Here is a 24,245-nt window from a genome sequence, read left to right as displayed (position 1 = left end):
AGATGGAAACTCAGTTAACAGGCCCAAATGTCACCCTTCCAGAGGCAGGCATTGTCTAACGGCACTTCCTCTCCCTGGCAGATGGGGAGCTCTCCATATCCAACGAGGAGGACTCCCTGGAAAACGGACAGTCCCTGAGCGCCAGCCAGCTGTCTCTGCCCGCCCTGTCCGAAATGGAGCCCGTCCCGATGCCCAGAGATCCCTGCTCATACGAGGTGCTCCAACCTTCAGACATCATGGATGGGACAGGTAATGGCCCTGGTAGAGTTCACCACAGGCCCCAGCAGGGGGCATTAAGGGTCTTCGGCCTGACTGGACTAGAATCCTAGAAATAGGGATGAAACTGACCAAACCAGTACATACTGAGTATAAAAATTGGGAAGATATTCAGTTATTATTCTAGATTTTAAAAATATTTTTATACCTTTAATATCTTTAAAGTGACATACCCTGTTTTTGTAATATTGAGTATGTAAAATGTCATGGTTTTGTTTTCTAACACTCATTCCTGTTAAGATCAAGCTAAAGAATCCTGCACTTCTCGATGGTACCTATCTAATTCACCTGTCTGCTTGCCCTGGCATTTCCTTTAATCCTAGCCCCAGTGTACCCATTAATGGTTGCATCAATTTGTACCAATTTACTGTATACAATCAATGTGTTCATTGGCCATTAAATTGTTTACAATTTGCTGGTTAACTTCTATCCTGTCAACAGATGATTTTGATGCCATCTAACTACTGTTACTTCTCTGGTCCAAAGCCCTTTGAGTGGCCAATACTCATTCCCTCCTGGGACCCTCCCCAAGCCAGTAAGGATTGGTCCTGTTGTCAGGAGACGTGCCTGGGGGAAGGGACCTCTTGGAAGAGCTGGCGTGGGTAGAGAGGCCACGTCCTTTCTCCACACCAGGTGCTCAGTCTCCTCAGCAGAGCTCAGGTGGGAGGATGGCAGAGATGGTGTCTCACCAAGCCTATCTTCTGATATTTTGTAACATACAAAATGTCCCACGCTGATAATAACAGTGTCCCTTGGAATGAGGGAGCATTGAGCACTCAGGGGGATTATTGCCAGGGTTGGGTGCTGCAGGAACACTGCTACCCAGATCAGAGAGGAAGAGGGTGCGGAGAGGAGTCATGTCTGGGCATTCTTATTGTAGCAGCGATGGGAAGAAGGAGCACAGGCAGCTGAGCTGCATCCCCGGTCCCGCAAGCTGGGGCGATTTTCCCAGCCGGAGCAGTGAATTGTGTTTCCATTCACCCTTCCCTGTAACATGGACCAGATGGCTTTGATGGGCATGGTGAGGTCTGACATCCCAGGGGAGCCACAGTTTCAGTCTGTCATCTGCCAGGAGGCCTGTGCCTCTGCCCAAGACAGCTCCTCACTGGAGCCAGTCGGGGAAAAGGAAGAACCAGGCCCAGGGCAGAGCAAAGAGAAATGGGGTGAGCCCTAGCCAGTCTGGCTCAGCGGATGGAGCACTGGCCTGCAGACCAAAGAGTCCCGGGTTCAATTCCAGTCAAGGGCACGTACCTTGGTTGCAGGCTCCTCCCCGGCACTGGCCCTGGTGGGGCTCGTGCAGGAGGCAACCAATCAATGTGTTTCTCTGTCTTTCCCTCTCTCTTCCACTCTCCCTAAAAATCAATGGAAAAATATCCTCAGGCGAAGATTAACAAAAAAAAAAAAGGGGGGGGGGGGAATGGGGCAAATCGAAACAAGGAAACCGTAATTCAGGCCGGTAAGGGGAGAGAGGGAGGGGGAAGACAAAAAGGTGTTGAGGAGCATCCTTCTCCTGGTTGAGGTTTATAGGAGCCGCAGGGGCAGGGAGGTGCCTGTAAAAGGCAGGGCGCCCACTAGAGGCTGCACCAGCTCAGGGGGCTCCAGAGCAGCCGCCCCACACGTGTAGGCCGCCCCCCTGGTTCAAAGTCTAGGCTGTCTTCATTCCCTGGTGCCCCAGACCTGGGAGCAAGGACGAGACCCAGCGGGCAAAAGCAAGAACCCGCTCTCTCCCCCTGCCTAGCAAAGGGCGACGGGCCCCAAGGGAGGTGCTGGTGTTTGGTGCTGGTTCGGGTCAGAGCGGGCGCTTCATCCCCGACACATTACCCTGCTATGTGGGTCATCGCATTCTAGAGCACCCACAGGATCAGCACTATAACCTGCCGAGATGGACGTGACAACGTTTAGAGAAAATGCCTCCTTCCTTTTTCTCCCTCTTGGTCCTTCCCCCTCTCCCTTTCCTGCCTCTGCCTCCCCACTGTGCCCGGAGAGGGGCTTCTGGCGCCCCCTCCAGCGCCCCACCCGCTCGTGACCGCCTGCAGGAGCCGGAGCGCTGCCCGTCGCTGCCACGCCCCTGTCCTGTGTGCTCCCCGCCCCACGCTCTGCATTTGTGTAACGTCTCCTGTGTGTCCTGTGGTTGTGCCCTCAGTGTCTGAAGAGAGTCCCTCTGCCAGTGAGTCTGGAGTCCTCCTGTCCCAAGATCCTTCCGCCAAACCAGTCCTGCTACTGCCCCCCAAAAAACCTGCTGCTTTCCCTGGAGACCATGAGGAGACCCCAGTGAAGCAGCTGCCCCTCCTCAAGCAGCCCCCCGCCCTGCCTCCCAAACCCACAGCCAGGATTGCCAACCACTTGACAGGTGAGTGCAGACGTCTCTGGGGCGCCGCCCCCCATCCCCCCCCCCCCCCCCCCCCCCCGCCCCTTCCCTTCAAGGGAAAATCTCTGCTCTTCCTTTTCACCAGAAACCCGTGCACCTCCTCGGGGAGGCTGCTCTGGGGGACGTGTGGGTGTTTCCGTGTGTGTCTCGGTACACGCAGTCGTGCCTGGGTTTGTGTCTTTGTGTCAAGAAATATTCGATATGCACCTACCAGTCATGTGCCGAGAGCCTTCAGTCACGTGTATCTGTAAATGTGTACATCGGCATCTATGTGAGTAATTCAAGACCACTTGCCCGTCTGGGTGAGTGCGGTTCCATGTCCAAATCTTTGCAAAGATAAAGAGTAGCACCTTGTTTTCTTCATAATGAGTTTGTCAAAGCTTTAAAGTTTTGTCTTTAAATTATTGATGTGAAGGCCAGCATATTTCTTTTATTAAAATTTACATCTGTGCTGTTCTCTTAAAAATAGAAAAAAATAAATAAACAAGCACCGGCTAAGTGGTTCGACCTATGAACCAGGAGGTCAGGGTTCGATTCCAGGTTGCCCGGGTTTCAGGCTCCATTCCCAGTAGGGGGCTTGCAGGAAGGAGGCAGCTGATCAATGATTCTCTCTCATCATTGATGTTTCTATCTCTTTCCCTCTCCTTTCCTCTGAAATCAATTAAAAAAAAAACTTTTTTAATTTTTAAAAAGCAAAGACAGTATCTGTAAAGTATTGTGAGAAATACTTTTAAAAGAAGAGTAAGCTTAGGACTGTTGTTCTAAAATGATTCTTGTCTTTTCATTTTTAAGTTGTTACTTAACTAATGTACCCACGGTATTAAATCAGGTGTCCAGTAAATTGCACTTCCCTGCACATTAGCACGTGAATCGGATACCCCTGGGATTCAAGGCTGTGGTGTATCAGAGACTAACGATTTCAGTGGGTTGTTTCTCCAATCTTGATAGTAATCCCACCTGATGCTGATCGACTGCCTTTTTACAGCGTCTTTGGTATTCTTATCTTTTCTATTTATCTCCATACATTTTTGTAAGATGGAATGGGGATAGAGGTTGGGAAGAATATACACTTATTTTATAATAGAAAATTGAGGTTCGAGAAAATAAGTGACGTTTCCAGGGCTGCTATCGAGCCACGATTAGACCCTGTGTTTCCCGACTCCCAGTTCAGTGAACATGGTTCCAGGATTGTGGGATTCTCTCATGCGGTGCTGGGTTTTATTAGAGTCCAACCTAAACATGGAGTTGTGTCAAACTACTCCATCAATGTATGCTTGCATCTCTGCAGATGTTTGTGGTTTAAAAGGGCAAATTTCCACCTATACCGTTCAGTTCATTAATAACACTTTCGTTCAGTGCCCCAAAGTTTAAAAGCAGAGAAAACCACAAGGAGAAAATGCTCTCAGAAGAAACCCCCCTTCCAAGAGAGCACCCCTGTCTGTCTCTCTATGATCTATCTATCTATCTATCTATCTATCTATCTATGATCTATCTATCTATCTATCTATGATCTATCTATCTATCTATCTATCTATGATCTTATCTATCAATCTATGATCTACCTATCTATCTATCTATGATCTATCTATCTATCCATCTGTCTATCTAAAATACTGCTGTACAGTCTTCTATCACTGCTCTGTGCACTCAGTGATATACCGTGAACTGATTCCCATGTTAGTGAAGATGCACATGATTTTGTTGGCTGCTTGGTCTAAGTCAGGATTTACCTGATTGACCTCTTATGGGTTTTCCATCTTCTCCTTGTGAAAAACACAATAGCAAACATCCTCAACATCATGTTTTTCTTTATACTAGTAAGCATGTTCGAGTCTTCCCTAATTTATTTCTAAAATTAGAATTGCTTAGTTATATATACAGTGGATTCTTGACTAATGCATGGGTGTGGAGTGTTGGCCCCCATTCAGTTGAGAATCCACATTTAACTTTTGACTCCCTAAAAACTTAAGCTGTCCCTCAGTCTCTGGGGGTATTGGTTCCAGGACCCCAGCGGATACAAAATTCCGAGGATGCTGAAGTCCCCTAACGTAGAACAATGCATGTAGTAGCCCTCCGCATCCACAGACTCCCAACTGCGAATCAAAAATTATTTATTGAAAATATCTGCATATAATGGAGCCACGCAGTTCAAACCTGTGTTGTCCAAGGGTCAATATATATATTTAAAAAATAGAGTGGCAAAATGGCTACCGTCAAGAGTGATCCTTGTAGTTCAGTGCATGCAATCTGATGAAAAGTTACTGGACAAGGCTGAGGCTTGAGCTGACCTTTAGAGCATGAAGGGCATCTATAGAGAATGAGGGAAGAGCATTCCAGGAAAGAAGACCCTGGATAAAGACTCAGAGGGGCCAACATCCGGGTCAGTGACCAGGTGGCTGAGCCAGGGCGGGCCCATCTCGGGATGTACTGAGAGAGGGTTCACTGGGTAAGGCATCCGAGGATTTAGATTGTATTCCTGTGGCAGTGGGAAGCCTGTTGAGGGTTCTGAGCAGGCGAGTGCTATGATTAAAACTAGCCTTTACCAAAGTTTCCTGGGTCACTGTGTAGACTGAACAGAAAGAAGACAAGGTGGAAGACCTGACAGAGAAGCCACCGAGGCCAGACCTGTGCCTCGTTTTCCAAAATCACTAGTTGAATTAAATCGAACAGTTTGAGCAGGCGTCCTCAAACTACGCCACATGTAGGTGTTTTTGCCATTTTGTTTTTTTACTTCAAAATAAGGTATGTGCAGTGTGCATAGGAATTTGTTCATAGGTTTTTTTTTTAAACTATAGTCCGGCCCTCCAATGGCCTGAGGGACAGTGAACTGGCCCCCTGTTTAAAAAGTTTGAGGACCCCTGAGCTTGAGCCTATTTAAGAGGCTACTCCAGTTGTTGAAATATGAGTTAACAAGCATCTGGCTGATAGCAGTGGGAAGAGAGAGAACAGAACATTAGATAAGACATTTTAAAGAAGAATTGACAGAATTTCTTAGCCAGCAACACCCTTTAATTTATCTAATTAATGAGGGCACACTCCATTCAGCTCTGAGCCCTGAACTTGGGTAGCCTGGCATCCTCAGGAATCTTGATATTTGAAGGATGAAAATATGTAAACTAGCCCAATCTCTCTGGCTTCCCTCCTTCTTTTCCAAGAAGAGTGGACTTTATCTATTATCTGTAAATCTCACCTCCATATCAAATGGATAAAAAAGTCATCCTTACCATAGTGTACTTGGTAGCCTCTTAAATACGACGAAGACAAAACAGGTACAGAAGCCTGAGGGCTATGATCCCCGTGCTGTGCTTTTGGGTTTAAACTCAATTAGACTTGCTTAAATTTTGTAAGTGAGTAATCAGTCATAATGAATCCCCACCACCATGAGGCAGCTACACTAACCCTGTGTTCTGTTACTAATTACCCGAGAGACATCTGGGCCATGTCAGAAGGAATTAATACACTAAGAATTCTAGAGCTCTAAATTGAGACTTAGGAGTTTCAGCGTGTTCTCAGTGTCTGTTACTCTGTTGACAGTTTTGAAAGGAAACACAGGACAATTTGAAAGACACCAAGCCTGAGTAGTAGTGGTGAATTGTCTAGTACAATGCTGGCCTGAACTGGGCTACTCCCAGGTACAGGATCAGGGGGAAAGATTCAGAAATATCTCTGCTTTGGTATCTGTTTCCACTTTATCAGGAAATTAACTTGGAGACTGTTTATCATACAAATTGTCTCTGTCCTTGAGCCAGGTACCGAGAAGCCCTCCTGCTCTCCCAAACTATTTCTTTGTTCTCCTCCTGTCATCCTTTTCCATCTCATCTTGTCCAACACCAGCATGCACAGAGGCATGTAATAAAGGTCAGGAATGGTCGGGCACTGCAGTCCCTTCCATTCTGGAAGTGCAGTACCCAGCAGAGCTGGTTGTATAATTAATATGATCTGAAATGAATGATTCTCAAAATTCATCCTTCTTGGAATGATGGCTGACCCAAGGGGGAAAGCGTTATGGAGGCAAAAACAAAACAAACAAACAAAAACACTGTTTTCTTCCTTTCTAAGTCTTCCTCAGTCACCTCTCCAGCCATCCTATCTCCAGAAGTCAAATGTTAGACAAGGCACAAATAATCCATGCCTTCTGCATAAGGGACTTGTAATTGTGTACCCCGCGCATGCCATTTGAATAAAGGATAAACCTACGTGGTAGCTGGCCTTTAGTCTGACGTTCACACTTGGGTAGTAATAACGGCAGCGGCCAGATTTTGAGAACTTTACGACATACCATTTAGTCCTGTGAGGTAGGTACGATTATCATTATTCTGTACTTTTCCCAGTGGAGAGAAATGAAATTTAGACTATTGAAATGACTTGATCATGGTTACATAGATAGTTGGTGGCAGAGATGGACTGGATCTATATTGTCAGACTCCAGAGCTCTAACTTATAACCATTAGTTTATACCATGTCCACCAAGATACCTATTCTTAAAATCAAATCAAAATCATTTGCTTTCTTTATAGTTAACTGTTTTTTTGTTTGTTTGTTTGTTTTTGTTTTGTGTTTTTTAATCTACTTAAGACAAAAAATGATACTGTCTTTCAAAAGATATGTTCTGAAGGCACTTGATTATAAAGAGGAGGACCTGACCACAGTTGGGTCTGGTTTCAAAGAACATGCTAGAAGGAGACAGTGTATAAGATTCAAGAAAGGAGCAAATAACACTGGAGCATTTCAGAAAAAAAAAAAAAGGAAACTGTTGCTGATCCTTAAAAACAAGTCCTCCCGTGAATGTGAACCTGCTGAGGGCTTGTTTGCACTATCTTTAGAACCTCAAATACAAGGAAACCTACTGTATTATCAGAACTAGGTTGATTGCTAGTTTCAACATTACAAACTATTTGCAACTGCAAATTTACCTGACAAATGGCATCCGTGCCCGGTGGTATTTTTCAGCCCCAACAGGTGTCTAATGAGAACCCTCTATCCAGTGCTTGTCAAGCCAAAGCCAATATTCCTGTTTACAGCTGTCTCTAGTTTTGTGGACAGTGTCTACAATGGACTATTCTACAGTTACATTCCGATTTGTAATTTCACTTGGTTTCTCTGTTGTTCTCTGATTCTGTCTGGCCATTGCTTTCTGATTCCCATCCACCATCCTTGTTCTCCTCTTTCTGCCTCCTCTCCAACCCTACAAATCACCTGATTACTTTTGCCTCCCTCCTTGCTTTCCCTACCAGTATTCTGCTCTGACAGTGAGAGGAAACTGATGGTTAGCCCACTGTGACCTTGGACCTGAGCTGTGCCTTCAAATGTTAATGACTCATAACCCAGAAGCCTCGTGAAGTGGTTACTCTCTTGATAACTGATGCCTTGAAGGAATGGGACATTTGCCTGAGTTCCCTCTTTATACCCATTTCTCCATACTTTCCCAGTCTTCATCTTCTGTCTTCAAAAGGCAGAAACTTTTTTCAGTGCATGTACAGACTGTTGATTAAAACATTTTTAAAAGGGTGCTCTCTGCTCTGACCTCTATGATCAGGATGAAAATTGTAGCAAATACCTTTCTTTTTTTTTTTGTAGCGCTGTTAGGTTGGAGATTTAATTCACTTGGCACTTTTTTAAACCAGTTTTAAGTACAGTCCAGTAATGTTAAGGATAATCACATTATTGTGCCACAGATTTCCAAAATTTTCTCATCGTGCAGAATTCAAAATTTATACCTATTAAACTTCCCTCTTTTTCTTTCTTCTCCCTTTAATTCCTGGTAACCAACATTTTTATTCTTGTTTCTATGAATTTGAATACTCCAGGAACCTCAGATAAGTGGAATTGTACAGTATTTGTTATTTTGTGGCTTATTTCACTCAGCATAGTGTCCTCAAGGTTCACCCAGGTAGCAGGTGCCAGCACGCCCCTCCTCTGCGAGGCTGAATGGAAGCCACGTTCCGAGTGCCCCCATGTGCGAGGCGCTCTGCCAGCCCTGACGTCATTCACAAAAAGTATTCCCCCATCAGCTGCAGGGCTTGTGGGCAGCTGTAAACTGCAGGAAACTGTTAATATGAAGATGTATAAACATGGCTGTAAAGAAATTCAGGTGGTAAGAGAGCAAATCATTTTGGAAGAATAAAAAAAAAAGTGTCATAAAGGAGGATGTATTTGGGACAGGTCTTAAAATGAGTAAAAATGTGATGGGTAGGGATGGTAGAGGAGGATGCTGTGAGATGAGAAGCAGGGTCCACAGAGGCACATGAGTGTGAGGCATGGTATGTTTAAGAAATAGCACTCTCCTCACTCAGTCTCTCTGGGGGCAACAGCATTCGTCATTACTGCAGAAACAAACTAATATCATGTGTTTTTATATAGGTGATTTATAAATTCTAACAAAATACTTATCTGTCAGATGTCTGTTCTCATGATTACAGGGGCATCTACAATTTTAACTCTTTGAGGGCAGTTTCCTGACAATGAATATGTGTAATTTTACTTTTAAAAATATCTCAACAACATGATGGACCTTGAGAATATTATACTAAGTGAAATAAGTCAGTCAGAAAAAGCCAAGAAACATGATTTCACCCATATGTGGGATGTAAAACTGAAACTTGTGAACACAGGCAGCAGTATGGTGGTTGCCAGAGGGAAGGAGGAGGGGAGGAAAAGGGGTCCTAATATATGGTGACAGGAGAAGAATTGACTCTGAGTGGTGTGCAATATACAGATCTTATAACATAGAAACTCACACCTGAAACCTATATGATCAGGTTGACCAATGTTACCCCAATAAATTTCATATGAATAAATAAATAAATAAATAAAAATAAACCTATAGTGAAATCTTTTTAAAAATTAAAATTAAAAAATCGAATTTAATTGCTTGCTCTGCAAAGGTCACGTGACCCAGTGACTCGGCCGGCGAGTGACCCCATCCACACTGCCCAGCCCACCACCTTAGGGAGCGTGTTCCTCTCATCTGGCATCCTCCCAGGTGGTCTTGGGAGGGGTCAGTTCAAAAACAGAAATGTTTCCTTGTGGAAAGTGGGTCTGACACAAAGCCGGTTGCTGGTGCTGGTGCTGCATGTGCCCTAAGAGCCTCAACTTTAGGACTCTGGAAGGTGTCAGGACAGATTCCTCACAAACATCCAACACTTGCTGCAGTCCCCGTGTGCTGACCCGGCTTGGGAGAGCAAGCCAGGTTGTGGGGGACACAACTTCTTTGTTACTTTTGTTTCCCACCACACCATCCCTCTCACTACAAAGGGTCAGTCAACACAGGTTGCCTTCACAGGCATTTGACCAAGGACTGCCGCAGGATCCCTAGGCTGGCCTGGAGAAATTGATGGAGCTCCTCTGAGTGTTTCTTTTCTTTTTTTAAATATATTTTTAATGATTTTGGAGAGGAAGAGTGAGGGAGAGATAGAAACATCAATGATGAGAGAGAATCATTGATTGGCTGCCTCCTGCCTGCACGTTTCCTACTGGGGATCGAGCCTGCAACTCGGGCATGTGCCCTGACCGGGAATGGAACCATGACCGCTTGGTTCATAGGTTGATGCTCAACCACTGAGCCATACCAGCCAGGCACTGAGTGCCTTTCTTGCAGCCAGAGGAGTCTGAGTGACACTGGACTCTTCTTTAAGTTCTTAGCACACGTCTTATGCCCTTTATGTCTTTGGGAAGAATGTCTGTAGCTATGAAAGGAGACCAGGAATTCTGACCTGCTGGAACCAGCAAATAACTGGGAAATTCTTACAACATCTTTTTTCATTAAGACACTAAGTGCTACTATCATTAACAAGTACATCTGATACATCAGCAGTTACAGATGGCTTCTGCAGCAGGTGTTAATTAAGTGAGAAGAGAGGCTGGGGGTGTGATCATTTAGCCCAGACTCATTCTACAGTCCTCTGGCCAGAGAACCCACTGCAGAAGTAATCTGCGGGTTTCATTTTCCTTGTCCAGAACAGTATCATGTTTGGAAATACAGCCCCCTTGGGTTTTATGGCTCTTTGACACTCACAGTTTGGGTTTATTTTCCTTGTTCTCTGGAACTGGTTATTTTTGCTCCTTCCACTCCATCAACAGAGACAGTTTTATGAATACACTGCATCTTGATCAGTCTGGCTGCAGAGGACTCATCCATTTCTAAGTCAGCAAGCAGGGAGCTCTGTGCGCCCCAGCAGGGTCAGCCACTGTCGACATTATAAACACAAGAGGTAGAGTGAGGCCTCAGACAATCCATAAGTGTCACGCAACAACTCAGTGAGGGGCTATCAAGGTAAAGGAGGTATTTTTATCCCTGGATTTTTAGAGGTTAAAAAAGCCGAACTCCCAAAAAAGGTTAGCTATCTTTCCCAGCTAGTGAATCCAGGTTTTCTCACCTCCAGATCTGCATTCTTTGCCACTAGCTCTCAGCACCGATGCAGAGGACACCCACTGAGACCTGCACAGCCCCGCCTTTTGCCCTTCCTGCAGTTCTCTGTCAAACATGACAGACTGCAATGACAGTCCTTTGCAAGCCTCTTTGCTCACCTGCTTGATTCACTTTCACCTGGTTTTTCCCTGCTTACCTTCAGGGGTGGGCAAAAGTGGGCTTACAGTTGTGAGTACATGAAATACAGAGTTTTTTCCTTGTATTATTACTTATTCATGGTTGTATTATTTTCCATATGAACAAGTGTAAGCCTACTTTTGCCCTCCCTGTATAACAGAAACACTATGCTCTCTGTTGCTTCCTTGGCTTCCATCTTCACACCCCAGACTGAGAAGCATGAGGCCAGGTGAACTCTCACAGGTGTGGCAGGAGCCCTGCTAGTCACACTGTGAATGCCTATAGTGCTTTGTAATTCACAAAGCACGTCCGCATTGTCTTGTCTCACCCTCACCACTATGCTAAGAATTTGGTATCTTGGAAGGAAAAGGTGGGTGGCATGCAGCACAGTACCAGTCCATTCATCTCACTCTGTGGTTCTTACTACAGAAATGTCAGTGCCTTGCTGAACAGAAGTGAGTATTGGGATATGTTTATTTATCGTCTAACAAATGCATACATTTCACATAAGGCAAATCCAAAACCAGCAAGGATGGGAACAGAGGGGTCTAATGCATTGAATCCACACTTAGGAAAAGCTAAACTTCTGATTAAGTATTTGTTGCTTGAGACAAAATTGCATTGTCTATCCCTCTTAAATTTATGCTCTTGTGTAATGAAACAACCGAAAGGAAGATGCAGGCACGAGAGGGGAAGAGAGGGACCTCTGAGGCCCTAGCTGGTCTTTCCTGGGACAATAAACAACCATCTCCACTAACTTGGTCCCACTAGTCATTTCCTCCTTGCTTTGTTTTGATAGAATTCCTGGCATACATTTGGCTGTTTCTCCAATGATGAAACCAAGTAAGCTTTGCTATGGAAGTATGATAAGTAATGCTGTGGAGGAGGGTGCGTGGGAAGTTAGAGCTTCACAAGATGGACAACCCAATGTCATCACTGTGCCTTCCTGGGCGGTCAGCTCCATGCCGCCTCCTGGCTCTGCTTTCTCCTGCCCAAGCATCTGAGCATCTGCCTGCCCTAGGCAGACAGCTGGACCCACAAATGAGGGAATCGTGGGTTAAGGGTCCCTGACTTAGAGCTTTAATGCTTCCAGACACATTGCATTTGCTAGGTTTGTGCTAAAACTTCGAAGAGCCCCAGGAATGCATCCTTCAGTAACAGGAACAGGACAAAGGTGGTGAGTTTCAGCTCCCAGCCACTTTGGAATTAGCACCACTGTGCCCTGTGCATGGGGGGTGCTCGAACAGGATGAGCCTTCGGGGGAGAGCTTAAGGGAGCCTTGTGGTTATGATTGGTTCGCATTTTGGTGTTAGGGGAGCCATCTCATTGGGCTCCTTGGAACCACTGGGCTTTTCTGTGTCTCGGCTGTAGAATCAGCAGTGTAGTGTCCATGCATCCACAGCTGCATGATCCCAGAACTGTGATCCATTTTATGTTCATATCTGCCTCCTAGCCTATCTTCTGGGAAGGTGTGAATTCATCCCTCACAAGAGCATCATGGTTTCAGCTCATTCTGTAAACATCTTTTCAGCCTCTTGCTGTGTGAGCCGGGCACCTGTTCAAGATGCTAAGGATATAATGACAAATTGTTCACGGTCTTTGTTCTCCAGAGGAGCCAGCTATGTAAACAGGAGGCTCAGTTCCGAGTCTTCAGAGCGCAGTGATGTCGTCTGTAAAAGTGAGATAATAACAGTGTCCACGTCACAGGCTTGCTGTGAGGATTAAATTGGTTAGAAATGAAAAGCACAGAACAACATTGGGCACATAACAGGCCTGTGTAAGTGCTGGCTCTGTGACATACTGACATCGTCAGCACTGACATCTGCATGCCCACAGTGGACCCAGTGGGTACATGATGGAAGGAGTGATGTAATGATCATGGAAAATTTTTCAGGAGAGGATATTTTTGATCTGGATCTTGAAGGGAGAGTAGGAATTGACCAAGAAGACAGAAGAGAGAAAGTTCCAATTTGAGGGAAAGTGACAAAGGCCCAGGGGTATGGAAATGCCAGGTGATTTGGGGAGCTCAGAGGTTCAGGAGTGAGGGCGATGCCTGTGGGTTCAGGAGTGAGGGCGATGCCTGTGGGTTCAGGAGTGAGGAAGATGCCTGTAGGTCAGAGTAAGAACAAGGCCTGATCAAAGGGAAGAGGGGCCTTGGGGGCTCACCGTGGTTTCTCTGTGATATAGAAGAGGTGGCCACTGAGCATGGGGAGCCAGGGAGGATGGCAACAGTCCTGGGAGAATGTGAGGGACAAAGGCCACCTGGTAGGAGTGAGCTGGGCATGGAGACTTAATTTAGGAGTGAGCAAATAAGTAAAATCCAAGGGAGAAAAGCAGTACATGTGGTAGGAGAGACTGATCAGAAGTAAGATGGGAGAGGCTATTTCCAACCGGAGGAACCGAGCGGACTTCAGGGAGGTAAAGTGTGAACATGAGGAGATGAACTGATCAGCAAGGAGACCGTGGGAGCCTTGAGTGATATGTCAAAGCTGAGCTTTAGTCCTAGGTCACTGGCAGGTTTTAAACTGAGGAGCGACATGGTCAGATTTGTGCTCTAGGGATGTCATTTTGGCAGGACTGCGGCAGTTAAACTGCCACCCTCAAAGCACTCAGATGGTTGGAGAAAAACCTAGGGCCTCAAAGACCAAGAGTCGAGCCCGGTACCACTCCCGGCATGAGCACCAGGTGTGAAGTGGACTGTACTTGCCCACCTCTCTCCCCCCGCTGCCCTCCTGGCCGTGCAGCCTGCAACCCGAACAACTCAGCCGTGCTAGATGATGTCCAGGAATGTAGGGTACAACAGAAGCCTGCAAGGTCATCCTAGAGACACCAGGAGGGCTGGTCTAACCCTAAGTGTCCCCCGATTCAGAGCATCTCTGGGAAGTTTCAGTGCCACTGTCATGGAACCAGGGGTTGGGTGGGGGCCAGTTCCATCAGGCCCCCGAGTGCCTGTCGGAGCCTCCCTACAGTTTGAACAGCCCACCGTGGATGCCATGTGAGTGGGTGGGCCAGTCCAGCCCCCGTGCTCACAGCTCACCCCCATATGGGGCACCTGAGTTTTCTGTGACAGCAGATCCTCCCAGGTGTGGAGATCATCCCCAGGTTCCAGATGAGGGGATGGAGGGTGCATCGTTAAAGTCATCGGTGGAGGGGTATGCTGTTAGTGGACTTGAACCTAGGGCTGACTTCCAATCTCTTGCCTGTTAGAAAGTGCCAACTGAAAGGATCTGTTTACACCATGATGGCCAAGTTGTAGGCATCATGGGGCATCCTAGAGCAGGTCTCAAAGGTCCATGGGTTTCCATGAGCAGAGGGTGCACAGCTGCTATTGACCCGCAGCCTGACAGCTGTGTGACAGGCACCACTAATGCCTGAGTCCCCGAGGGCCCTTGCAGCCAGCCTACGTTAAGCAGGAAAGGAGATGATGGGTGTTTGCTGAGAGCTGTCATCCTGCTGTGTCTTCAGTGGGTGCATTTTATCTCAGGGCCCCTGAAGGCTACAGCCCAAGGTAGGCATGTGCAGTGTTCTGGGTTTCTTACCCCAAAACTCACACCTGTCTCTCACCTTCTGCCACAGATCCTGGCGCCCCTGTGAAATTGCCTTGTCTGCCAGTGAAACTGTCACCTCCGCTACCTCCAAAGAAAGTCATGATCTGTATGCCTGTAGGAGGGCCAGACCTCTCGCTGGCATCCTATGCAGCCCAGAAGAGCGGCCAGCAGGGTGGAGCCCAGCACCACCACACGGTCCTGCCGTCCCAGATCCAGCACCAGCTGCAGTATGGCAGCCTTGGCCAGCACCACCCCTCTGCCAGCGGCTCCCTCCCCATGCACCCCTCCAGCTGCAGGATGATAGATGAGCTGAATAAGACGCTGGCCATGACCATGCAGAGGCTGGAAAGGTAATGGGCGGCGGGGAGATGGAGGATGGAGGATGGTCTTGGCTGGGGAGGAGGGAGAAGAAAGGCTGGGTATTTGATCAAGACACAGGGCTATGAAGGCCACTGGGGGGAAAAGTTTGAAAGTAAAATAAGACCAAAATCTGAATGTCAAGGAAAGTATGGGGGGGTGGGGGGGAAAGAATCATGTTGGCCAATTGCCAAACTATGTAACAATCACATTTATCAAAAAGAAAAAGTGACATATATGTTAGCACATATTATATTTCTACTAGAGATCCAATGCACGAAATCGTGCAAGGGACCCAGCCCTTGCAGCCGAGGCGGCTTGCCGAGGCCCTTGCAGTCCTGGCTTCGTCAGGAAGGTCGTCCGGAAGGTCGTTCGGCTATCCAGTCTAATTAGCATATTACACTTTTATTATTATAGATAGGCCTTAACATTTCTTGAAAGTATGCACACATAGCCCAACCGGTGTGGCTCAGTGGTTGAATGTTGACCTATGAACCAGGAGGTCACAGTTCGATTCCTGGTCAGGGCACATGCCCAGAGTGTGGGCTCAATCCCCAGTAGAAGGCTTGCAGGAGGCAACCGATCAATGATTTTCTCTCATCATTGATGTTTCTAGCTCTCTCTCCCTCTCCCTTCCTCTCTGAAATCAATTTTAAAAACAATTTTTAAAGAAAGTATACACACATAACCATTAATAGTACTTACCCCCAGGTCAGGGAGTAGGGGAGGAAAATGTTTTTCTATTTCATATCTTCCTGTACTGATTAATTTTTTATTTTATAGATATTACTTTTATGATATTAAAAAGTGCCTATTTGAATACAAAATAAGAAAATACGAGAGCTGGCAGAATGGTGGTGGGAAACCAGAGGGATGGGAAAAGTAGAGAGTGCCCTGTTCTTGCCAGTGGAGGAGGCAGAGGACTGCAGTCTGCTTAGATGCGTGTGAGCCTCTAATGTTCAGCAACTGCTGCAGCCCCTCTTTCACTAGAATCTGCTTCCAATGGCATTGCTGGGGGATCTGCCAAGAGAAACCCAAGGGCAGGCCTTCAGCAAAGACCCTGATCCCCACCACCCGGGGAGAGCTCTCATGCTGGTTCTGAATGGCTCTGATGTGCATGTGCGTGTGTGTGCATGTGTATGTGTGCACGTGAGCAGTGCATGAGTGTGTGTGTGTGTGTGTGTGTGTGTGTGTGTGTGTGTATTCAAACACCACTCTTCTTGTGCCCAAAGTTTCCCAATATGATTCTAAGGCATGTTGCTTGACCTAGTTCCTGGCCTGACAAGAAGAAAGTGGCGATCTGGTGGGAAGGGTGTGTCTGAGCTGGGACCCTTAATTCCCGTCCTAGGTTAGTGGCCTCTGTTAACTGGGCCCTACTGGGAGGTGCTGTGAGGTTCCAGCTGAGAGGTTCCAGCTGATCACCAGGCAGAGAGCCAGAGACAAGAAGGACACTTCCGGAGCTTTCTGGTGCAGTTTCCCAACTGCCTGTCGGCCAAGCGTTCTGTATTTGGGAAATTGTTGGCTCCAAAGGAAGTCACTGCCACTAGGAGTGCTAACTTAATTGTACCACATTAATAGCTACCGTCACAGAACAAAAAGTGTATTTGGCCCCTTGTCATCATTTTCAACTACTGTCATGATAATGAGGACAATAAAAATTTAACATTTGGATGACACTTTTTAGTTGATTACACACCTTTTTTATCATCTTAATCCTCACACCGCCTTGTGAGAAGACTACGTGGAGAAACTAAGGAAGGCTGAGTTCCCCACGGCCAGCTACTCAAAGAGTGACCCACAAACTGCTTGTTGCCCATCTGCAGCCAGATAGGTGAGAGCCAGCCTTTGCACACGTTTATGACCATTTGACAGGCTAATGTTATGTCTGTTGAATATTATAATAAAAAAGAATTTAACTTTTTAAATTTATTATATTTTACAAAAACGTCCATTTGTGATGGATTGAAAATTAAAATACGTAAATAAGCCAACCAACCAACAACACTGGCCCTGCCCCATAGACATATTGGAAAGCACTGCCCTCAGTAGTCCTTCAGGGCCACGCCTTCCAGCCTGGGTCCTCCTGCTGCACATCCAGAACTCTTTCTACTCCAGTGCAACTGCTCTCCCAAAGGCAGCTCATGGTCAGCGTAGTTTCCTGTCCCCATGTCTGCTATACACCCAGTAAGTTTTACATTTCTCGGAAGCTTTAATCAACTGAAAAAGATACTCAGGGCAGTATACTAGGAGGATATTGCTAAATACATTTCCACTTAAAGCATGACATTTTCAAAGGTTCTGTTGAAAGCACTACCCAACAAGTTACACAGTGTTCCTTGGTTCAGTAATTTCTGTTTATTCATAGAATATTTCAGTTCACTGTAGATCAATGGGTAGGTTTGTTGACCTAAACCCGTGGTCGGCAAACTGAGGCTCACGAGCCACATGCGGCTCTTTGGCCCCTTGAGTGTGGCTCTTCCACAAAATACCACGGCCTGGGCGAGTCTATTTTGAAGAAGTGGCATTAGAAGTTTAAGTTTAAAAAATTTGGCTCTCAAAAGAAATTTCAATCGTTGTACTGTTGATATTTGGCTCTGTTGACTAATGAGTTTGCCGACCACTGCCCTAAACCAAGGCAGGTTCTTTATCAAAATGAATCCTTGCGAACAAATCGGGGTGGCGGGAGGGGAAGAGTTGTGATATTATGGGAGGTGGGGGTGGACAGGAAGACAGCATGACCTTGGCAGTTGAGCCAAGGCAATCCCCAGGCTCTTTTGCCTCCTCTTTCTCCTCCCCCCTCATCTGAGGTCAAGACCTAGGGTTGTTCTGATAGACTAGCCAGGACATAGGGCATGAATGCATATATCACTTTAGCAAGGTTGCCCTTCAGAAAAAGAAAGTTTTTATTTCCAAACAAATAAAGATTGGGAGATTTTTCTGAGCAACCACATTGTCTTCCAGGAGTCCTGACAGGACCTGGGAGCAGAACAAGGTCACAGGCCACCTGTCAGTTGAAAGAGGGAACTGCCACTATCTCCAGTAATGTTGCCATTTTTTTATTTTCTAAGAATTCTCCCTGTCAGCATGACTTCATTCTTGTTTTTATTAAGTTTAATACAGAAGGGGACAATTATTTTCTCTCTTCTCCTAGCAATTTCCAGTAACCCCAAAAAATACCACGAGAAGAAGGAAACATTACCGATCAGTTTGGCATTCTGCCTCCCAAGACTCTGAGTCCCAGAATGTCACCTGTAGTGTGTTAGCCCAGACCTCTATTCTGACCCTAATGAAACATTATAGTTACCGTAACATGAAAATTTAATGAAGAATTAAACAGCTTTAATTTCTGACTTCGGAAACCATACATTTGAATCAATAGTCATATTTTAATTAAAATGGACCTTGAGGACCAGGCAAGCAGCCCACCATTGCAGTGTTCCTGATCATTTGTCTTCTAGTCTCTTAGAGAAAGAGAACCTCCTTAGGTCCCAAGATAGCCCATTCCATTATCAACAAAGTCTGATTATTACAAACTTCTTCATTACATTCAGTTAAAAGGTTTACTTATTGTAACCCCCAGTCTTATTTCTAATCTTCTTTTACTGTGAAGGGCTTTCAAATCCTTAAAGATAACTACCATTCACTTTATCTATTTTCCCTCTTCTATACTAATTTATCTATCTTCCCTCTTCTATACTAATAATCCCAAGTTCATGTAATCATGTATTGAGATGGTTTCTAGACCCTTTACTATCTTATGTTCTCCCAAGGTTTTTAAAAATCTGTTCTAATCTGTATGAAGTTCTTAATCATTACCCTAATCTGAACCCTGCTGGATGACACTAAAAGATGACATGTTAGAAAGGTACAACAGTGACTCACCAGATTTGATGGGAAAGTGCTGAGGGAGAGAACTAGAGACCAGCTGAAGCAAACTTAGAGAGTTCCATATTTATCCAATGTCACAGGGCTACTGTAGGCAGTGTGGCCATGATGGAGACAGCCACACGGGTTCCAGATTCTAACCGCCAGGGTTTCCATCTCAGAGATGCTACTTCCTTTTGCCTTTGATTCCTCGTATTTAAAACAGGAATATTAATAACACCACCAACCTCATTAGAGTTGTTTGTGAAGAACAAATGACTTAATTCAAATCACTCATCTTATTGAAAAGCATAACAGTAAGTGTCCAAAAAATAGTGTCTCCAAAAAATGTATTTACATTTTAACAGCTGATAGCTCTATTTTGAAAATGAAGTGTATTTAAATAAATACTGCCTTTATAACTATTTAAAGTGTGTATACATTTTTTGGAGCACCCTATAATTTGGAGCAAAATTATATAGCACACAAAAGTTGCCTTCAGCCCAGCCAGCATGGCTCAGTGGTTGAGCATCAACCTATAACCAGGAGGTAATGGTTCAATTCCCGGTGAGGGCACATGCCCAGGTTGCAGGTTTGATGCCCAGTAGGGAATGTGCAAGAGGAAGCCAACCAGAGATTCTCTCTCATCATTGATGTTTCTATCTCTCTCTCCCTCTCCCTTCCTCTCTGAAATCAATACAAATATATTTTTTAAATTGCCTTCAGTGCCCCTAAGAGGCATATTGCAAATCTATCTTATTGTAGATTTTGTTTGTATCAGTTTCCTCAAATTAGACTGTTTTCATTTGTTTTCTCTCTAGTAATAATTCATATCTTTTTTGAAGGTGACATTTCATCATCTCAAATATATGCAATATTTACTTTTAATATCTGCAGTAAGCTCTGTGATCTACTTGGCATCAATCTAGGAATTTAGGCTTCAAATCCTAATCAGCCACTGATTTTCATTCCCATCTTAATTCAGTTGATCCATTCTACTAGCTGGGAATTAAATTACCACCTTCAAAAATATTGAGAATATAATAATTTCAAAATTGGACAGAAAAATCGAAATCAGTAGTCCCCAAAATTCCTTCAATCTCTACAATTCTCTTATTCCATAAATATTTTAGGCCTTTCAAAGAGTGCAAATCATTCATTATCCTAGTATAAATACATTTCATGGTGACAATGACTGTTCTTCATGTGGCCTCAAGGGTCACAGGAAATTCTAACGATGAATTCTTGGTCCTGAATTTGATGGGTTTCTTGTAGCCCTAACAGTCTGACATTTACTTACTGCACTGGCTTATGTTAATGACGTTTCCACCTGCAAATAAGAGTGTCCCAGGATGATAAGCAGAGGTGCATTGGTGCCCTAGCAAGAACTAAATTCTGAATGCCTGAGTGTTACTTGCTTGTGAAGTGGCATATTTGAAGAAGTACAGAATTTTGTTTACCATCATGCAAATGGCATACATTTTTAAGTGAAGTACGTTTTCAGGGAAAGATTCCTTTTTCTTACGTTGATGACCATCTCTTTAAAATCTGCAGTTCTAGTTAGACATTTGCCCCTAACCCTTTAAGGTCAGAGTTTTACCAGCCTCTTACTTGAGGTCAATTCTTTTATTTTAAAGCATATACTGTACTTATTATCTATAAGTGGCTGCCTGTAGTTACTGTTTTACTGTTTAACTGCTATTCCAAGGGGCATGATGAGATTTCAGTACTTTCACAGTGAGCAAGAGAGATCATTCCCTGCAAGGTTGATGAGCAAACTGATTGGAGGAAGGTGAAAATGAGACTATATAAACCATTAACATCTTTTGAAGAATTAAGAGGATTAAAAAGGAAGTGTATTTTCAAAAGAGAGAGAATCCATGCCTGAATTCCTATGTGTACATCAGTTGAAATCTGCCTTGCCCAATGAATAAATAGTGATTCTTTGATCTTACAAACCATTGTCCAGAAAGATTTTGCAGGCCAGAAATATAAAAGCGCTAAAGGAAGTGTTTTAATAAACTAACAAATAATATCCATAATGACTGGTTTATTGCCAATGTTAAAGCAATCCCTGCTAAAACAGCAACTACCCACACTGGTGTTATTTAGGCACAACAGCACCAGCATTATCCTCTGATCTCGCAGTGGCCTGTGAGGTGGGCAGATAGGTTTCTCTATTTCACTGATGAGGAACTGGAGACCCATTTGCACACTTAGTGAATGGCCCAGCGGGGACTCAAACATCAGCCTCCTCACTCCACATCCTGCCCTCCTGGCACCACCATCCAACCAAGCGTGGTCTAGGATGTTGGTCTAGGGATGAAGTCTTGTGAAAGAGCCACCACTGTGTGGCTCCTCCATCAGAGATGGGGAATGCAGGGAAGGGTGAGCTAGTGGGCAGACTCTGCATGTCTTATTGTGTTATTCATCACATCCCAAGTCCAGGCCCTATTTCAGAAATGTGGGTCATTCGTTCCTGCAAGGACAGAGAAAGGGTGTGAATGAATTAATTTGAATTCATTACCACTGCTAGAAAAAGAAGAAGCTCAAAACACATTCTCTACTCCAGGACGCTCAGAACCCCCGTCTGTATATAGATGGGCATAGTTTCTTGCTGACAGAAATCCAACAAAACACAAAGGCTCTAATGTTGAGTTTTTATCTAAGAAGGCTAATCCTAGGCCGTGATGGAACACAGTGTGTGCCTGCTGTCCTAAAATAAAGCTGATTAACTCTCTTCTTGGGTTGCAGTGTTATTTCTGTCATTTTTCAGCTTCAGCCTCGGGCACTGAAATTTGTAGCATAGTTTCTCACACATTTTTGGTCTCTCAGAAGAAAACGGCTGATTGTTCCCTCTCCCCTCTGAAAACTCCCTTCATAACTCATGCAAACTAAATTACAAAAACTGGTCCTCTTGAAGTTTAATTTCATTTTCCTTGTCATATTTGTATATAATACATTTTTTCTGTCCTTTGAGGGGATTAATGGCTTTTTTTCATTTTCACAATGTTGCATTTGAAATTAGACACCAGAAAGCAACATTCCTTTATTATATGATTTTCTTTAGAAGTGATGGCGAAATGGTTTCCAGGTATTTTCAGTGAAGATTAAGGATTTAAAATGCACAGTGATTTTTAATTTCAAAATCTGCCCCTGATTTTCTACAAAAGTATCAAAGGTGTTTGATCACCTGTAATCCCTGCCCACTTTGAGTCACCTGTTCTACTCTGCATCTGGCTGTTGCCAAGTGATGGAGATAAAGCCAGGGTTATAAAGCTCCCTGAAAAGGGACTGAGTGTTGTAATGACCTTGAAATGTTGTAGATATCTTGGCCTTCATTTCTTTATGAATTATTAAAAATAAGCTGCCTGTCCCTCACTCATAATAAACAGGAAAGGTAAGGCAGTCTCTTAATTTTTAAAATCTAGAGATGCTTAGCAATGTGACTATATAAATGTAGGGAACTGGGGGTAGGTAAAGGGGATCTGAGAGGGGCCCTTGTTCTTTCAATCTGTGTGTCTCCTACTCAGTTCAGAGGAGTTGAAGAAGAGAGTTGAATTTTCCAAACAGAGGGACTCATTAAATGTTGTTCATGATGGAGCAGTACAGAGGGGAGGGAAGAAAGCGTCTCACTTCCCTGGCATGTCATGGGACATAATGAAGAAGAGAGTGTGAAATGCATGCTTTTTTCCAGTTGAAGACAGCCATTTACTCTCGAGCTTTCTGAAGTCTTCTATTTTTAGTATATCTCCTGTAAGTAGCAGCCCTCCTGTTTTAGGTAAACAACTATTTATTCTTTGCTGTTCTTCCATCATTTTCATGAAGGAAGATATTCAGGCTGTTGTATCCTCTAGGGCAGTGGTCGGCAAACTCATTAGTCAACAGAACCCAATATCAACAGTACAACGATTGAAATTTCTTTTGAGAGCCAAATCTTTTAAATTTAAACTTCTTCTAATGCCACTTCTTCAAAATAGACTCTCCCAGGCCGTGGTATTTTGTGGAAGAGCTACACTCAAGGGGCCAAAGAGCCGCATGTGGCTCACGAGCCACAGTTTGCCGACCACGGCTCTAGGGAGACAGAAAGGACAAAACAAAGTCCACCTCCTTGGGAGGTTACCTTTTAGTGGAAGAAATAGATGATAAGCCAGTGACTGTTACATTTTGTACAGTGGGGACAGGGAACTGAAGAGAGCTAGAGCAGGGGACCAGGAGGCGTTAATGGTGATGTCTTTCTGTCCTAAAGAAACACATCATTGATGCGGCCACAATAAACCCACTGCACTCCTCCTCATTGACAACACTCCATTACCCAGGGCTGGGCTAGCCAGCTCTGTAATTATTCTCTCCTCTCTCGCATCCTATTCTCTCTGCACCCCTACTTGCCCCCAGCCACATGCTGCTCACACTAAACCTGCTGTACGGCTCCAGCCCAGAATTCAGACCCACCTCTGTTCCACAGTAGCCTTAACCCGGGGGCTCCTCAACAGCAGAATTCATAGTGAAAGAGTAGTCGAGTTCTGTGAGCATCTGTGCTTTCTCTTATATAGATAATTATTATATTTCACGTTGTTTTGAATTTGTGGTGCATACAATCAAGATCATAACAATACTGTTCCTACCTGCATGTTTCTGTGAAGAGTGAGATAATGAACATGCACAAAGCACTCTGACAGGCCCCGTGGGGACCAGGCGTGTTAGCTACTGCGGTGGTTTGCAGGATGCCCTGCTCCTGCCTCCTGAGCTGTGCAGCCCGGTATGTGGAGTAGGACGGAAATAGCCCACAGCGGTGCAGCTGTCCAACGTCTGTGAGTGTCGTGAATGCCCTTAGGTTTCTGCATGCTCATCCCTGTTACATTTGTCAGGAAAATTATATCATTTGGAGCTACCAAAGGGGGAACAGAAGCTCATGTTTCTCCCCGTGGAATAATTTGGGGGTCTTTGATGTTTATTTAAATTCATTATAGAATGTCACATAAGAAGAAGCCTTATGGTTCTCTTATACTTCACCTTACAAAGCAGCCTTCTCCGGACAGTCCTCACTGAAGGGGCCCCACAGCCTGTGAGTGCAGAATTGGAAAACGGAATAACCTTACGCTCTCTCTGTTACATCTGAGCTCACACTGCCGCTCCTGGGACCAAAGGCATTCTTCCTTACATAGACCTCTTTGGATTATCTTATCTTCTTAAGAAAAAACTCTAAATCACTATTTCCAAAACCTTAATTCTCCTTTCACAAGGATACTTTCCCCGCAACAGCAAGACCCTCAGGAACAGGGATCAT

The 24,245-nt window shown here is 44.8% G+C and overlaps 1 protein-coding gene across 1 annotated transcript in view; it reads left to right on the top strand.

The window, feature by feature from the left end:
• Positions 1-24,245, top strand: part of PHACTR1 (phosphatase and actin regulator 1) — a 508,392-nt gene that overhangs the window by 426,005 nt on the left and 58,142 nt on the right. The window contains exons 5-7 of the mRNA XM_028152411.2: positions 82-249; positions 2,420-2,626; positions 14,766-15,087. Of these exons, the coding sequence (XP_028008212.1) occupies positions 82-249; positions 2,420-2,626; positions 14,766-15,087 (697 nt within the window). The remainder of the gene's footprint in view (positions 1-81; positions 250-2,419; positions 2,627-14,765; positions 15,088-24,245) is intronic.

Source organism: Eptesicus fuscus, chromosome 9 (genome assembly GCF_027574615.1).
Source record: "Eptesicus fuscus isolate TK198812 chromosome 9, DD_ASM_mEF_20220401, whole genome shotgun sequence".
Taxonomy (NCBI): Eukaryota; Metazoa; Chordata; class Mammalia; order Chiroptera; family Vespertilionidae; genus Eptesicus; species Eptesicus fuscus.
The sequence above is the reverse complement of the archived record's forward strand: the minus strand, read 5'-3'. Positions and strand labels throughout refer to the sequence as shown.